The following is an 18,370-nucleotide window of genomic DNA, read 5'->3' on the forward strand; positions in this document are numbered from 1 at the left end:
GCACAAACTATCCCTAAGGACATCAAGGCTTAAATACTGGCATGTGGCAAAGCAACACCAGGAGCACTTTTATTCTTTTTGTAAAGTACGGGGTTGATGCCAGCTTCACTATTGGAACTGAACACTGGTGATCCTTCACAGGAAGTAAGCCTCAGTGGTGCACCACTGTTATGTTTTGAGACATCGTTTGTCACCATAGTAGTCCTTGACATGAATCTGCAGACTATCTCCACAAAGAGGATGCAGATAAATTATTGGCTCTATTCTTGCCATGTCAGATCTTAACAACACCCACAATGCTCTTTGCTGCTTCAGAAATACTGAGCCCTAAGGGTGATACTGGTGGCTCTGTTATTCTTTTAATGTTGATGCTTTTGTGTTTTGTAGCAGAAAATGTGCTGGCTTCTTTGATTCCGCAATCAAAAAGTTAAAAGGCATTTTTGTGCATTTTTAGCAAGTTTAGAATAAGCAAAAATTGGTACATCTTCCAGTGCAATCAGAACATTTTTAGAAAATTGAAGTTTTCCCCTTGAATTACAATAATCAGTAAAGGCAGCATTAAAAGTATCCCATACCATAAAGCCAGAAGTCATATAACCCATAAAAAAGATCTAGTTACCATTTTTGTTGCAACACAAACCTCCAAAACAAATTCATTAAAATTAGAAGAGTGAAAAGGTAATAGCAAATAAGGGATAACATTTCTTATGTTTATTAGTAACCTGATCTAGTATTTAAGATATAATGGTACACTGACGTTGCTAGCTAGTACTACCAGCACTATTGTGGCAACAATTGCCAACTTGGAAAAGGGGAGCATGGAAATTCCAGAAACAGCTTATTGACTTTCATAACTAGCTACATAATTTTAAAAATTGTAAATTGCTTCTATTTTATGGCTTGCACTAACCATTAGCCTAGATTCTATTGCCATTTTATCAATGTAGTAGGTACCCTGAGAGAGAGCTATCCTGACTGAGTGAATACATCAAGTTCAATCCAACCTCAAACCGTGCATCAAATCCTGATGGCTGTTTGAACAGACCAACATGTCTTCTCTTACATATTATACACTGATAAGCATAGTCAGAGAGACTTTTGTATGCAGAACCAATACACATATCCGTACACCATCACTGCCTGTAGAAAGATAAATTTATTTGTTTTACAGGTTCAGATTTTACTCTCAGTAATGAAATCCAAGAATTTCTTCATCATAAAAACTTGCTTTACATATTATTTACAGGTATCCAAAGATATACATAATGTCACTGCTATATCTTCTCACAAGACAACAGAGGGAGGGGGAAGCTTACTGCAATGACATACATTCAAAAAGAGTAAATTGTGGATATGCACAGTGTTTTTGGCACAGCTAACTCATTGTTAAATTCTGGCCCAAATTACAGAAACTAATGGTGTCAAATGTGACAAGGAATGACCAAAATCAGGGTGGGCACTGTAAATATTCTTTGGCAATTTGCAGCAGACTGGTATAAGCAAGGAAAGAAATTAACAAGTAAAAAAAATAGAACATAAAACTCTCCCCTTTGCTCTTGTAATTGTCATTTACTGTACCAGAATTCTTTTGGTAAGCTCATGATTCTGAATTTCATTTGCCAGTTCTCTCCAGATGATTCCAACCACACAGAAGTTTACTACCTAGAATCAATCTTTCGCCACACACCCTCTTCTCTAGCAAACCAAAAATGTCCGAATTGTAGAACTGTGTGCATTAGTCAAAAGCATTACTGAAATATATTGCACATGTTCATGGTCTTCATAATAGAAATTTGAGGACTACAGCAAAGCAGGAAAAAGCTTCTGGTATTCCAATGACTGTGAATATCATCCTGGTGCCTTTTTACTTTATTAGCTCACAGCAGAAAGCATATTTTTCTCAAAAACAAGCAATAAGAAATCAATTAGTTTACTCTTGTTATGAGCTTTTTGAATCTATTACAGATTTGATCTAAAAAATAAAAATACTGTTTAATAGCAGCATGATCTGCAATACTTTACTACACTGATTTGTGGCATTTATAAAAAGCCATTTGCAAAATATATTAAGTTTGGTTCCATTTTAAACCAAAAAAATAATGGGCTTTCCATTCCATAAGAAAATACTCTTTTGAAAAGGAACACCTGGACACTTAACTTCGCCAATCAATGTTTAGGGGTAAAATTAGGTTAAGGGTTTGAAGGAACAGTATACTATATATATTAAACAGCACCTAGGTAGCTGCAGGATCAAGAAAATGAGTCCATGAATTTTATTTTTCTGCATATTTGTTTTGCAATTAGATTGTATTATCACACTGCCATACAACAATTGTCACAGTCATTTATGCAGACAGTCATGCCATATCTGATAATGGGGGGAGGGGAACAGGTTCATCAGTGCATATTAAATTAATACTTTCCTGCCCTTTGCTGCTATATGCAGCCAAACACAATCCAGTTACATTACCACAAAAATGTAAATTGACAATTTTACTTATGTTTAAAATGAATACATCACAGTGGATTTGGACTATAATTATCAAAATGAAATTAAGCCTTTAAAAATAGTACAAGTCGTATTCCTTAACTTACCTTAGAATTTGAGTATACCATTTTAAAACACACACTGTAATGTATATCTTATAGTTCATATTGTTTGGGAAAAAATCAGTTTATGTAATTCCGTTATATGGTGATGATCCAACCCAACATTTATTGACTTCTAATAAAGTGTTTAATTGTCAATTAACAAGTTGTGGAGACACCCACCTTCCTAAGAGAGAAAGGGAAGACTGTGGCTATAGTTTTTGCAGCTGCCAGTTGTTCTAATGGTTATTTCATAATGTACTTAACATGTGTGATTAAAAAGCATGTTTGGGAAACCCCTTGACCTTTCTATGCTTATCTTTTTCAGCTATACTTTTAATTCCATTTTAAGCACACACACGCCCCCAAACCCCTGAGGTGCATTTCTAGAAGCTTTTGAGGACAACTATGCAGACAGCTTCCTAGACTTTCAGTTATTCAAGTCCAATGAGAATGAGACGACAAAGGTGTGACAGCAGAAAATTCTAGGAAGGGTTTTTATATGGTCCAGTGTTTCTCCCCATTGATTGTAGTGCTACTTAGATTGGTTCCCTCAAAGTCAGAAGTATTCCTTTTATTAAGGATTTGGTCACTGGAAAGACAGGCCCAAAGCTTCTAAACAGCTGTTTTACAATATTTATGGTGTGCCATATGCCACAGCAGTAGACCACTGCTTTCCCCGCAACTCCAAAGACTATGAGTACACACGCATACAAATTCTAAAAAGGTAAGACACTTTATTGAATTTGATAAATTAAGAGACTATGTACTGGACTTTTATGTATCACAGGTACTTGTAAACAGAGACACTGGGTCCTTTCCATGGAAATCCTGATAATGTTCAGCAAGAAGTTATTTTCCCACGCGCTGTTCACAGTTTGAATAGTGACGGAGGGCAGAGAAGAATTCTTCATAACTGATGTTCACATGTGAAGGCAAAGAACTGGGAAAACACAATTGGAAAGAGGCAGTTAATATCCAAGTAGCATTATCCTAATCCAAGTAGCATTATACTAATCCTTGCTTTGAACAATTTCACTGGTTTATTCTCAAGCTGATACACAGCATATCACAGACATAACTCTGGACAAACCATGAAGTCAGAGCAATCTAACTGAAATCAATTAAAATTTTATTGATCAAGTGAATCTGCAAACTTAAATGACTTAACATTAGAACAGATGACTACTTAGAACTGACCGGCTCTGCACAGTATTGGGACTACTAAACAGAAGGGAGAAAAGTAGAAAAATGATAGGAGACATTATTGCTCCAGCTATAGGTGCAATACTATTCAATACTACTTCACAGGTTCACTTTCACATAGCTTTTCCGTTGACATGACAGTCAAGTATGATAGTCCTCAAATATTGACATACCTTTCCAGGTAATGCTTTTGTTAACCTTCTACTGAAGGGAAGTCAAGCCAAACACATGCTTTCTTGTATCAGTTTTGGCACTGTCTTACTACATTAACAGCTCTTCAACTAACTTCTGTTTTCAAGGATAGTTATATTTCCATATGTGGAATGATTCAGAAATCCAAACCCCATTCTAGAGAACTTCAGAAATCCAATCTTCATTCCTCAGCCAGAATTTAGTTTCAACCATTTCCTTTAATTCTAAAGATTTGCATAGTGACAGATGAGAGTTAATCATGGATTGTATGAACCCAGTCATCATTTGACTGTACTGAGCTGGTTACATTAAGTAATTTTCTGATACCACAGAACTATTCACACCGGAACACTTGTATGGAAGATACTGAATTTAGTGTGCCTTTTACATGAAACAGTACTTTAGAGTGTTGTGCCTGATCGACCTGGCCCTTTAAGAAACACACAACAGGGCAGATTCCAATAAAATTTACAAAGCATGACTGATGCATGCTAAGACTACAGAATCAAGATTACAGTGTAGAAGCCTGCCAGAAAGCCCTACAACCTAAGTGCTGATGAATAATGCACAAGCATGACTGGAGTGAAGGGGGAGATTTGCTGTGTAGCTAATGTTTATGGGAAGACCATCTGTAACTTCCAGAGATACTTAGCACTTTTTATTCCCAGGTCTAAATCTTAATTCTTTGGGTTAAGCCATGCTTATGCAGGAACCATTAATTGAATGGGTTCAGTTGCTCTGGAAGGCAACCTACACCTGGTGATTGCCACAGATGATGTCATCCTAGACCAGTGGAGAATCAGCAGCCTGCAAACCAGCCCGCAGCACCTGCTCCTTGCCACTCTCCAGCAATTAGATCAAGAAGAACGGCTTTCTTTCAAGCCTAACTTCTGCACAAGGAGCACACGTTTTTTGGACAGATCAAATCTAGGGTGGGGAAATCACTCCCTCAGGTAATTAGTCTTGGAAAACAAGCTAAAATCTTTTAGGAGAAATTGGTCTCCTCAACTGTAGCTATGCCCACTTTTGTCCTAGCCATGTCTGCTGCTGGAATGTGGCTTCTGGAAGGTTGCCCAGGAGGAAATACAGCACTTGGGCAGAAAAAGAAAACACTACCCCTCCCCTCCCCTCCCCTTGACCTTTCTATAGCTTTTAACACAGTGGGTCACATAATATTAGACAGGCTTTTGATTCTGATGCAGGTTTTATTTTGCTCTGCTGAAGAATATTACTATGCTGAATGGGAATCTGTCTTATGGGTATAGTGAAGCTCTGTTAAATCAATATCTAGCAGCAAAGTACCTCTCATTATGATTGGGTTCCTATAGCCAAGTAACCCCTGGGGTAGGAGACACACTACTTCTCCTTCACACATACACTCATGAAGCCAGGCTTGAAGTGCAGTATTTATTTTCTTCCCCCACTGGAATGGTATAGAGAACATATTCTTGTTATATACTTGGTAGAACTAAACCTGCTGCTGATCTGCTTTGTAGTGGTAGCAGGCTTCAACTCTCTAACCTACCATTAAAAAAATCTAGATGTTTCAAGCTATTTTAATTCATGCTAAAGAGTGAAGTTAGGGATAGTAATCTCTGTAACCAATTTCAAGTTCAGATCTATGTGAGGGTAGATATTCTACATCTATTAACATGGAAAAGTAGGATGGGATCTCAATGGGCAACATGATGGTTATTTGGGATCAGAATGTCCTGCAACATCTTTCAACGGTCTTTTGGTACTCAGAGTAACAAAATAAATGGCTTTCCTTCTCTTATTACAAATTTATTATATTCCTAACAAAATAATAATTATTTTTCCTTTCACAAGTTGACCACACATTTTGCACCTTTATAAAAAGTGGGAAACTATATATCAACTAAAGGAAAAGAAACTGTCAGCATGCTTTTAACAGGGGCTTTTGAAAACTATTATTATTTGGGGCATGATGACAAGAATAGCATATTCACTGATAAATGTAACTACTGAAAATCACACATGAAAGTTTGAACACAGAGGGTCAAAGCCACTTGCAATACAAAGTAAATGTTCCAAGTTACATACAACTATGTATAGTCAACTTACACAATCTCTGTCAATCGGATCTGCCATGGAAGAAATCCTAATACACTGTCCACAGGACCAAACTTTAATATTAATTCTGGGTCAGGAAAGCCATTAGTACCTAGAAAGAGTAATAGTTTGGGGTTGTAGAATTAAGACCATCTTGTTACATTAGAGCTTTAACACATCTTCACATACAATGTGCATTTCTTACAAATTATTTTCCATAGAACAGTACCAAATATTTTAGAGAGGACATCACTTAGGCCGCATAAAAATGATCTCAAACAATTTGACAGTTAACTACTGTGTGCAAATTTAGTTGGTATATAAAGATAAATATTACAATTACAATTTTGATTATCTAGTTTAAACAGTGCTAAAAAAAATTATCATTCTTTGGTCTTTATGATAGTTTAACTGAAACACTGCCGTGCCCACTGACTTTGGAATTTACTGAAAGCAAGTACAGTGGTGCCTCGCAAGACGAAAAGAATCCGTTCCGCGAGTTTCTTCGTCTTGCGGTTTTTTTCGTCTTGCGAAGCAAGCCCATTAGCGGATTAGCGCTATTAGCGGTTTAGCGGCTATTAAAGGCTTAAGGGATTAGCGGATTAGCTGCTAAAAGGCTATCAGCGGCTTAGATCAGCTGATAAGCGGCTTAGCGAACAGCTGTTAAGCGGTTTAGGGGCTTGGGAAAAAGGCTGGGAGGGGGAAAAAAACCCCAGGAATCGCAAGGCATTTTCGTCTTGCGAAGCAAGCCCATAGCAAATTCGTCCTGCGAAGCACCTCCAAAACGGAAAACCCTTTCGTCTAGCGGGTTTTCCGTCTTGCGAGGCATTCGTCTTGCGGGGCACCACTGTATGCTTATTACTACTTTGCTCATTTAGAGCAAAGGAAATCTGAATCTCTGTTAGCTTTATTTTCTTGCTATTTCTAGCATATACTTTATAGTAAAAGACTGCAAATACAACTCTTCAATCAGTATTTTAAGCTTCCAGTGTTTTCAGAACCACCATGCAGTGGCTGTAGTTCAAAGTGCAACCTTCTAAGCTGCTTTGAGAGCCAAACGCATAAAAGGAAGTGTCATTATTTTTTGTTGTGTTAATAGGGCCCATGACTAAAGAAAGCAAGGTACAGTTTCAATTTAAAGAAGACATGTCACATCTCCAGCAAGTGTTTCAAGAAAGTAAAAAAAACTTATTTAGCTGTTCACTCAATTCTTTTTCACGTTGCACACATACCTTCTTTGAATCACAACCCTTGTCTTGATTTCAAAAAAGGTGATTGTACTATCAGCAGTAATTGCTGTTACTGCATGACATATTCCTTCTTCAGGCTAACTTGAAGGTGGAGGTGTCCAAAGCAGCCAGAATTTGCTACTGCCATGCAGTTTGTTCCCATTTCCCGATTAAGTAAGTATGAATCTTTTATCTGACATTATGACATTTTATCTGAACTTCAGAAGCTCTTCCGAGCAGTATGAAATCTGCTTTCAAATGCCTCCAAGGCCCTATACGGGCCTGTATTGGCCCACACTTGTGTTCCACTTTGTGCTATGGCAGACATTTATCTTTTAACCTGACACAGTAATTAATGGCAGCCAGGAACATACATTTGTGACATCAGTGTATATATCCACAGTGAACTTGAATATTTCCTTGTCAAGCTGTAACATATAGCTAGACAAAAGCAGATAAAACAATTCTGCTCGCTAAAATGAAACACTGCCAAATGGTAAATTTAGTGAGGCATTACAGTTTGTTTTTAACAGCACTTAATGTAACAATCTCCTGGCACTACTTAATAAAAAAAGCAGTTGCACTACAGCTGTCAAAATAAGTTCCCCCTGAAATTCCTTTATAGCCAAATTTCAATTGGCAATTGAATAAAATTTACCTCAGATGGCTTGGCTGAAGCAATTCTCTCCAAATTACTTTATGTGCTATAACAAATAATGAGTCACTCACGTCCCACAAGCAATTAAATTTCTTTGAAATGCACAACACTACATAGCATACACCAAAACACTTGTGGGAAATAGGTATTCTGTGAAGCAGCCCTCAGAATCTGCCAGTTTGAAGACTGTGTACAATGGGTATGAGCTCTAGATACAAATGTGTTTGGGTCTGGGAAAATTACTGTCACCTGATTAGCCCCCCCCCCCTTTTTATGAGGGGTAAACAACTTCAGCCATCATACTTACTAGTTAATAAGTTTTCCAAGACGTTCATATCCAGATCTGTGCATTTTTTTTGTTTTTGTGCTACTAAGTGGCAAAATTTCTGAGCTGCTTTTACTATATCTGTCTTCCCATCCTCTGAAGACAGCACATTCAGTGTAGATTGGCAATTTAAAACTGCAACAAAAAAGAAAGAACTTAAAGCATTTAAATGGAAATGGAAGACGTCAGCTTTACTTGAAGTTCACCTCTCACTTGCAAACAGGATAAACATCATTCTCCACTCCCAAAGCCAGTGAAGGCTCCCAGCAGCAAGGTTATTTTAAATTTAATTTACAAAATGAACCTTCTGTAAAGAATCACAAGAAACGCTTGCTAAAATATTAATAGTTCAGTAAAAGTTTAATATCAAAACTTAAACATTTAACTAAAACTGCCAGTCATTTCTGTAAAATAAGGCATTCACACTCAATTCCAGCTATCAGCATATGCCGAGATGTTCATGGGATTTATTGTACTCATGGAGATACCCATTAATTCCCATGCAGGGAGTTAATCAATGTTTGTGGATCAGATTTGGGTGTCCATGAACTTTCTAGTTCTCAATAACAGTACAGGATTTTCAAAATAAGAAATCTTACCTTGATCTGTTTTATCTTGATTTGCAAACTTCACTGTATATTTGGAACAGTCAAGATTTAACAATTCCTGCTGCTGCTTTAGGATTTCATCCATTAGCCTTGAATTATTTCTCTTGAAAAAACCTTGCAAAGAGAAGAGAAAGAAGTAATGGCTAATTGATCATCATTTTCCAGGTAATCTAGGTCAGTATTTTTATAGATCTCTAGAATCATATAAATAGTTTAATTATTTTTCTTTTTAAAAAAATCCAAGGAGATCTGGGCCTCATTTACCCCCTGAAGAAAAACATGTAGAGGCTAGCCATCTTACAGAAACTTGTATGAATTTTCAATTTGACATCAAATAGTTGAAGTTCTCGTACCAAACCATGGTTTTTGCTACTGTCTCTCTCTCTCTCTCTCACACACACACACACACAGAGGAAACAATGGTTTGTCTGCTTTTGTTTTGTTTTCAGCTAATGCAGTAGTTCCTAGAATTACGGAACATTAATTCATGTATCATGCCAAATAGTAGCTAAGCTTCCTTAAGCACAGCTTTCAGCCATCTGAATTTGAGAAAAGCGAACTACAGTTTGGCAACAGATACCACAAATCTTTTTCAGCCAGACTTGATTAGTCTGTTGCACAAATCAGAATACCGACTGGAGATTAGTAATCCTGCTGAAATCAACTACTATATCCAGCTAATATAAACAGAATTAATTATGTTCCAATTATTCCACTTTCAAGGATTAAAAAATTAAAAACAGATCATCTTTTAAACAGTAATCAGATGGCCCAGCCTAATTTAATATAAATAGCAGAGCATCATGTATGCTACCCTAAGCTCTTTGAAGGAAGGGCAGAATAAAAATGTAATTAACAGAAGAAAAAACAGTAAGATTAAGGTTCCAAAGTGAAAGTATGGATTTCTATTTCCAATTTTTTAATATAAACGTTATTCTTGCAATTTTATACTGCATTTATTTTGTGTAGCTGCTTGATTGTCAGTAGTCTTGATTTTAAAGATGAACTGAAGTACTTGAAGACATCATTAACGCATGTTCAAGTTTATTTTTGCCCAATTTGAAAGTGTCAGGTGGGTGACATTTTTTGAGCTTTCCCAAACAGCCAATCTTAAGGCATGAATTTCCATGTGGGATCCTACGGGTAGAGTTTCATGTATTGCTAAGTTGGGTATGGCACTCCAAAAAGGTTTCTCGGGGGGTATGGGAAGAAAGGGAATATATATGTTACATGAACAGTCTTCTGTTTCCACAACTTTATATCCAACCATTTGTTACTACCAGAATCCACAAGTGCAAGTAATGTCCAGGATACAAAAACTCTACTGAAGGTACACCTAAGGCTTTGGGCGTATCTAACAGTTTTTGTCGCCTTGCCCCCACCCCAAAAGACAGACACTGGAGCTGCATTAACTACTAACAACTATGGTCACATGACCAAAGTGCTGATTGAGATATCCAACCCCAAAGTACTTTGCGGTGCACAGAGTGAGTTGCATGGCTCTTGGAACCCAGCCAATTCTTTCAACACTTTTACCCAAAATGATTTATTTATTAGAGTTTAACTTGGCAGCATAATGAACTACAGGTTATGTAGTCTACCTTAAAACCAGGACTGAATTGTCATGTAAATGAGGCCAATGGGTGCTAAATCTAGCTAAGTCTCAGCCTTTGTTTTAAATAAAAACAAAGAAAAAACAAACACATGCTGCTGGGCACAGACCAGAACTACTGTTAACCAAGCTGTACTTGTCTGAACAAGTAGCAGCAGCTGTAGAGGTGACTTTGCACAATAAGATGTTATGACTCCCACAGACCTTGCAGTTGAACCTGGCAAATAAACTTTGAGTACTTTCTGTAAGAACAGTCCTGCTGGATCAGACCAAAGGCCCATCTAGTGCAGCATCCTGTCCTCACAGTGGTCACCTGAAAGCAGAACCTGAGTGTAACAGCATTCTGATCGCATTCACACCACTCGCCTTTCTTCGCAACTGGTATTTGGAGGCATGCTGCCTTCAACATGGAAGGTACTGCCCAGCCACCATGGCTAGTAGCTGTTGATAGCCTTATCCTCCATGAATATATTTAATCTTCTTTTCATGCAAGTTGGTGGCCAACACTACATCCTACAAATAAACTATGCACAGTGTGAAGTGACTCCTTTTGTCTGTCCTGAATGTTCCAAAATCTGTCCAAGTTAAGTGGTTCCCAACTGTACATATGTGACTATATAGGTATGACACACCAATCAACTGCTACTGTGCTATAAAAATAGGCTAAAGACAAGGCCAGGTGCAGCTTTTCTGGTTTGAGTGCCTCACGAGCTGCTGTTATTATTGTTATTGTTATTTACTTGCCCCCTACCCATCTACGTAACTGGGTCGCCACAGCCACTCTGGGCAGTTTCCAACAGAATATAAAAAGCACAATGAAACATCAGATATTAAAAACTTCATGATACAGGGCTATTCATTACTATTAGGTTTAATATTTCTTAGCTTTCTGAAAACTGGAGGCACCAAATTTTCTTTATGTGCAGTTGTTTGTCAACTTTATTAGCCCCCCCTCTCTCTCGAAAAAAAAAAAAAGTTTAGCAAGCATATAATTTATGTTTCTTCCTTTATATTGGTTCCAGCAATTTTTTTAGTTTTAAGTTTCTTTAAAACTTTTAGTACTCAAATTATTTTCTCGAAACAATTCCTACCCCTTCTTAGGGCTAGCATTACAGAAATGTTCCTTTGATCTCTAGGGGCCTAAGATATAAAGTTAATATGAAAATGGTTTATATATTTTTGTACCAGGTATTTGCCTGGAAATAAAGAGTTGTTATGCTTTCAGCAGAATAAACTAATTGCCTTTTCTGCATTAGGCAGAGAAGTGTCCAACAGGTTTTCAATTATAAATCATCTTGTAGAAGCCTTGCTGTGTGGGAGTGCTATCCATTAAAGCATACAGAACTTTTATTCAGCCCATACAAATAGGTCAAAGTTACTTTCACAGAAGATAACATTCCCTAAATTGTTATTAGTCATCCATTAAAGCCCATCTCAGTATTGGCGTCTTTAAAATCTGAGTTGTATAAAAAATTTAGAATTGTGACATGATGAGGCTTAGATTAATGTATTTAATACAATTGTAGTTCTGTTACATACAATTATGTTTCATTTTAATGTGTATTTCTTACGAAAGTTAATTGCATCTTTTTAAAAAGTAAGCAGTCTTTTTAATATTCAGTTTTAAAAGTTGATTGGTTCATGAATATTTAAGAAAAAAATCACAACAGTATTATGCATTTACCATCCTATAATTAAATAGGAACATTATTTTTTTCAACACATAAGCTATTTTATAAGGCTTCTCATTTCTGCTAGTACAGTGGTACCTCGGGTTACAGATGCTTCAGGTTACAGACTCCACTAACCCAGAAATTGTACCTTGGGTTAAGAAGTTTGCTTCAGGATGAGAACAGAAATCGCACAGCGGCGGTGTGGGAGGCCCCATTAGCTAAAGTGGTACCTCAGGTTAAGAACAGTTTCAGGTTAAAAATGGACCTCCAGAACGAATTAAGTTCTTAACCAGAGGTACCACTGTATAGCTTCTGGATCTGTCTGAAGTTCTGTTTCCACCTTGCTCTTGATAGTCAAGCTTCTAATTTATACATAAAAGACATTTGAAATTGAGGAATCCCTATGTGTACTAGTCAGTCTCTCTTTATGGAATTTAATTCCACCTAAGGACATGTGTTTAGAAACATACAAAAATTTAAAACTGGACATACCTAGAGCACCTGTCCACAGGTCTGGATTTTCCTAACCAGCATGCATAACTGAAGCTGAATCCTGAAAACTGAGGGTGTTATGTGTTCCAAGTTCCCATATCTAGAAGATAAGGCGGCAGCCTGCCCTGGATAAGGTTGCACCCCCTGGGATGTAGCATATCTGCAGCCTAAGGGTGTTCCTTGATTCAGCACTGCCCCAGAGGCTCAGATGGCCTCGGTGGCTAGGAATGCCTTTTTTCAGCTATGGCTAGTTCACTAGCTACATCCCCTTTTGGACAGAAATGACTCAGCCACTGCACTCTATGTTCTGGTAACTTCCAGAATAGATTACTGCAATGTGCTCTACATGCAGCTGCCCTTAAAAGATTACTTGGAAACTTCAGTTGATCCAAAATGCAGCATCCACATTACTGGCTGGGGTTTCATTTAGATCTCCTATCAGTGGCGTAGCGTGGGTTGTCAGCACCCGGGGCAAGGCAAGTAATTTGCGCCCCCTAACCCATGGATTTGCGCCCCCTAACCTGTGGATTTGCGCCCCCTAACCCTAACCCCCAGATGTTGCGCCCGGTGCGGCCGGCCCCCCCTGCACCCCCCACGCTACGCCACTGCTCCTATAGCCCCAGTTCTGAAACAGCTGCACTGGTTAACAGTTCCTTTCCAGCCCAACCAAGGTACTTACATTAGTGTTTAAAGTTCTAAACATGCAGGGCCTAGATATCTGAAAACTGTCTCATTTCCTACAGATCCTCTTGACTGCTAAGATCAGCAGAGGGGGCACTTTTAGTAGTTCTTCCACCCTTAGAAGCTTGAGGGGTGGTGGACTGGAAGACAGCATTCTTTGTGACAGTCCCCAGGTTGCATCTGGCACCTTTACTATACAACTTCCAACAAATTCTGAAGATGCAGCTTTCTTAATTCTGGCTTTTGACACTTGACATATACATTTTTAGGATCCACCTTGTTTCTGTGACTGTAGGCTGTTTTGAAATGTTTTAAGACAGTATTGTGTTTTGTTTTGTTTTAAATATTGTGTTTTAATATTGTAGCTCTCCTCGGACCTCAGGTTGCAGAAAAGGTAATTAGTAACAACAACAACAACAACAAATTGTTAGAATGCAAGTATGTATCGAGTTGCTATTTGCCATCACCTTCACCCTGTAGGCTGTTCCTATTAAAACATTCTCAAAAAACAAAAAGTTTATGTACTTCATTCACACAGATATTGTCAAATTGAGTGAAAATAAGATTAGAAGTATAGTTTCAAATGACATAAATAATTTAGAAAATACATTGATACATATTTATTCTCAGTAATGCTCCATTCCTCCTTCCGTTTGAGATATGGTAGCTGTTTCAGCCTGGGGAGCTGGGAAAGAGATCCTGTGAAGTGGAACAACTACATCATGCCCAAAAAACTGTGCTCATTTTAAATTGTTTTTTAATAGTTGCTGTATCTTGCCTCTTCACATGCCTTTAATAGTTGTATCGAACACTCCATGCTCGTGTATCTAAGGCACTGAAGAAGAAAGGACCTAGAAACAACTACTCGGGATAACTAGCTAACCTGTAAGATGACTCCTTGGGAATGTAGGAGCTAATGAGGGATTGGCTCATACCACATTTGTTCAATCTATTTATTTAGTTTTCTGTAGTTTAGATCTTAAACACAGAGTTCACTTCTGATTTATTAGAAAAATCAAAACACCTCTCCCCAGTGCTTTGTAAAAAAAGAACATTATTGAAGTAAGCACTTGACAAATGCATTTGGATGCAGTGGCAGAAGCACAGCCTCCGTGGAAGCACCATTTATGTGAAAGAGGATCTTTTGGTTCCCTTGCACCAAGAAGTCTGCTTTTAGCTTTCACAAGAATGAAACAAGGCCTCTCCAATGCCGTTGGAGGCAATGTCAGCTGACAAAGTGAACCGTTCCAATCTCTCCTACCCTATAGCCTGCTAACATGATTACACATTTTATATAGTTACTCTCAAATTAAAGGTTCAATGTAACACAAGAGTTGTTTGCTTTTTCAAGCGTACTATGACTAAAGATGACTTTAGAATTCTAGCAACAGATGTCCATGAATCAGTGCTATGTCCCAGCCTTCTCCAGCTGGATTCCCTCCTGATGTTTTAGATTATAACACCCAACGTCCCTAACCATTGTCCATGGGTCCCAAACATTTGATGAGTATGAGATTGGGGGAGATTATTATGACCCATCACCACCATTGCAGCAGCAGCAGCCAAAAACTATCTTCTAAGCTTACAAAAGAGGCCCAAATGCTGACAGTTTCAGAACTTGACCTCTAAAATATTTCCTACCCCATGGGTACTAGATAGAATTCCTATTCCAAATATTCCAAAAAGAGAAAACGTGTCTGCTGCATAGTATTGTTTGTCATATGAAATATTAGCTATAAACAGAATGTGGATGTATGGAATTGAATTGTGACTTTTTATTCTTAATTGGTCTGTTTCCAAAACCAGTTTCAACTACAGTTTGTTGAAAGCTTGATTTTTTTTAAAAGTAACTTTTTGAATGCAACTAAATATCTGAATACATATGCCCCTGTGTAGTATCATAAAATCAATTGTGCTTATGTTGCTGCTTTTAATGTATGCAAGATGGAAAAATGCTTCTTAAGTGATTCACTTCAAAGTATGACAACCATCAGCATGTGAATCTGAGACTAAGTAGTCATACGAAATTTAAATAACATGCTTGTACTTATTAACAAATTAAATTAAACCTACACATAGTTGCATCATTTGCTGCTGCTTCGGGCTTGATTCTTCAAGGCAGAAAAAATGTCTTCTAAAGTTCAAAATATAATACAGCATCAAATATTTCTCTCTTTTGAGGCTACAGACTAATGCTCTTGGTTGAAAGCTTAAACTACCACCACTATTTCCCATTTCCCTGCAACCTAACTACATCACAAACACAGTTTGCATGATAGGATCTGGTCAGAAAATAGAACTGATTTGTACTGTTCCTTATTGGTCAGAGATGGGGTTCAGATAGAGAGGAATACCTTCTATCATTTTGTTAGACAGGAAATAGGGAGGGGTAAGAAAGCAGCACTGGTTTTCAGATGTTGTTGAACTACAACTCCCATCACCCCTAGCTAGCAAGGCCAGAGCTCAGGGATGATGGGAGTTGTAGTCCAACAACATCTGGGGACCCACAGGTTGAGAACCGCTGCGGGAGTCTGCCTTTCTATGTGTGGATAAATGATAAGATATGCACAATATAAATGTGATAAAGGGTCTTTTAGTTATTCTTTCTCTATTCTTTTTTCTCTGTATAGTTGTGTTTTGTATTTTCTTATAAATTAGTTTGAATTTTATTGTTTAATGTTAAAAAACTTTCATGTACATTGATCATCCTTTAACAATTCTGGCCCTTGCCATGGCAAGTGATACATTGCTCTCTGGCAAGAGAAGCAGAAACCCACCTGCTTCATTCCTGGTTATGTTGAGAGGAGCAAAGACATCCCTCTCTTGTGTTGGGATATGGGGAAGATTGTCACCCACCTCTCCAGCTCCACATTCGGAGCTGGCTGTTTGCACAGTGGGTGGTCCAAGAAGTGTCTATTCACCACTGCAAAATGAGCCTCAGCCTTTCCCTCCAGCTGCATCTGGAAAAGGCTGGAGACAGGTGGTTGACAGCTGTGGTACTCCGTGTATCTCCTCCATCCAGTCAAGTCCCAGCCTTGAAAAGTGAAAAGTGGTGGCACTTTGAGCTACACTTCCACCCACTGCATAAATAAGCCCCAGCCTTTTGCTCTACAGAGAAAGTCTGGGACTTGTTTGGGTAGCAAGGGTGTTGATGCAGCTACCTAGCCCTTGCTCCCCCTTTCCCAGCCCCAAACCTAGAATTAGAAACAGTGGTGGTATGATTCCAGCAATTACACTGGGCTTCTGAGGTCCTCTGATGCCTTACACAATTCCTGGGAATCACCTACCTCTTCCACAGCTCCAAATTTGGACCTATAGAAGAGGAGCAAGGGATTGTTCAACCTCAGGCAGAGATGCAGTCCAGGTAAGGGATCAACAGCCCAAGCCTATACATGTATATTCAAAACAACATGCCACTGTGTTTATAAGAGGTTTACTCCCAAGCATACTGAACACAAGAGTAAATGTGCACAGGATTGCAATGAAGGGGAGAGACAACGTCCTGGCAACCAGAAACAGGGTGTTGAATTTGACTAATACACAGTGTCATTGAAATCCTTGGACTTAAAATTTATCAAGACAAACTCACCTTCATTCATTTCAGCGGGTCTACTCTGAGCTGCCTTGCTTGTGGCACTTTAACTGTTATGGCAGCACATCTGACGAAGCAAGGGGCATTCCTCAAATCCTTTGCAGCAACAAAGGTGCAATTGTGTGCAGTTACCTGGCAATAAGCCCCGTCCAACAGAGGTCTTTGTATCCTTAACCCCCACCCCATTACCCATCTGTCACCCCTTTCAGATGCCACCAACACACCCTACACTTGTGTTCTCAGAGGAGGCACATGCGACTTCCGTGGAAGTTGCCTCCCGGTATGCGCGGTTTGCCTTTATTTATAGTAAACTGTTAACTTAGAGCAAACGTTTCTGAACCGAGCAAGGGCAAGGTCACGTCCTCCGCATGGGATGGGAGAAGAAAATCGAAAGGGGGTTAGGGAAAGGACAAGCGGACAAGGCGGGTGGCCGAAGGGCGGCTCCGAGGGCAACTCACCTTCTTGGTCGTAGACGGTGACATAGGAGATGCCCACCGCCATGCACCACACCACCAGGCTGGCCATGTCCGCGTAGCTCTGCTCCTCCTCGACCACCACCAGCCCGACGTGGCCCGGCAGCTTCTGCAGAGACTTCCCGTCCTTGCGCCACCGGCCGCCGCCTCCTCCTCCGACCACCTTCCGCCCTGCCGCCGCCGGCCTGTGGTAGGCGAAAGCCCCCGTGCCCACCGCCGCCGGGGCCAGGAGAGCCCGCGAGGCGACGGCGGCCGCGGCCGAAGCCGCGCGCCGCCGCCAACGGCTGAGCCACGAGCCGCGACCTCCGAACCAGCCTCGGAACCAGGCGAAGAGCGCGCGCTGGACGTGGAGGAGGAGGTGCAGCAGGCGCCACAGCAGCTCGTGCGCGACGCTCATTGGTCTGGGCGGAGGACGGCGCGAGGGAACCGGACGCGGGAAAAGGAGAGGCGGCGGAAGAGGCGGCGGCGGCGGCTTCTGCTGTCGAGAGGGAGGCTCAGCCGCAGTGCGAGGCGCAAACCATTTCGCCTTCCTTTCCCTCACGGACACGGTTTTATCTGCCCGGCAACCTCCGTTAGCGCCGCCATCTCCATACCTGCCCTGACCTTTTCCCTCTTGCCTACGCACGAGCCGCCCATTGGCCGAGGCGATGCCGCCGAGGGCCATTTCCGGGTTGGTGGAGCGAATGACGTGGCCCCCTAAAGGAAAGGGCGGCGTCTCCGAGCTGAATTCCAAGATGAACGGGAAGGCGAGTTCTCCGCCACCTACGGCGGCGGCCCTCGGATTCAGCACGTGTTTTCCTCATGCACAGCGACATCTAGCGGCGGGAGTGTGCGCCGGCTGCTGATAGTCGTGCTGCTTGGGTTGGAGAGTGCTGCTTGACTTTGCCTTTTTCACTCCTTTAGTTTGCTCTTTTTCGGTCACTGACTCTGAATAAGAGGCCACCGTACGCAACAGTTTCATAATCCG

The 18,370-nt window shown here is 40.0% G+C and overlaps 1 protein-coding gene across 1 annotated transcript; it reads right to left on the bottom strand.

The window, feature by feature from the left end:
* Nucleotides 1–1,137: 1,137 nt before the first annotated feature.
* On the bottom strand, nt 1,138–18,306 carry NUS1 (NUS1 dehydrodolichyl diphosphate synthase subunit). Its single transcript, XM_083435224.1, has 5 exons — nt 17,389–18,306; nt 8,872–8,994; nt 8,255–8,407; nt 6,073–6,172; nt 1,138–3,532 (listed from the first exon to the last, which is right to left on the bottom strand). The coding sequence occupies exons 1-5, from the start codon at nt 18,065–18,067 to the stop codon at nt 3,442–3,444; spliced, it is 1,146 nt and encodes a 381-aa protein (XP_083291350.1). The 5' UTR covers nt 18,068–18,306; the 3' UTR covers nt 1,138–3,441.
* Between the last annotated feature and the right edge of the window lie 64 nt (nt 18,307–18,370).

The sequence above is a fragment of the Podarcis tiliguerta genome (genome assembly GCF_965153285.1).
Source record: "Podarcis tiliguerta genome assembly, chromosome: 3".
NCBI classification, from domain to species: domain Eukaryota; kingdom Metazoa; phylum Chordata; class Lepidosauria; order Squamata; family Lacertidae; genus Podarcis; species Podarcis tiliguerta.

Bases quoted from the DNA above. Each gene is read 5' to 3' on its own strand.
- NUS1 (XM_083435224.1), bottom strand. From the start codon at position 18,067: ATGGCCCTCGGCGGCATCGCCTCGGCCAATGGGCGGCTCGTGCGTAGG. The intron at 8,995-17,388 runs GTGAGTTGCCCT...TCTCTTTGCAAG, and splicing joins CACCGTCTACGACCAAGAAG to GTTTTTTCAAGAGAAATAAT. The intron at 6,173-8,254 runs GTAAGTATGATG...TACTCTTTCTAG, and splicing joins CTTGGAAAACTTATTAACTA to GTACTAATGGCTTTCCTGAC.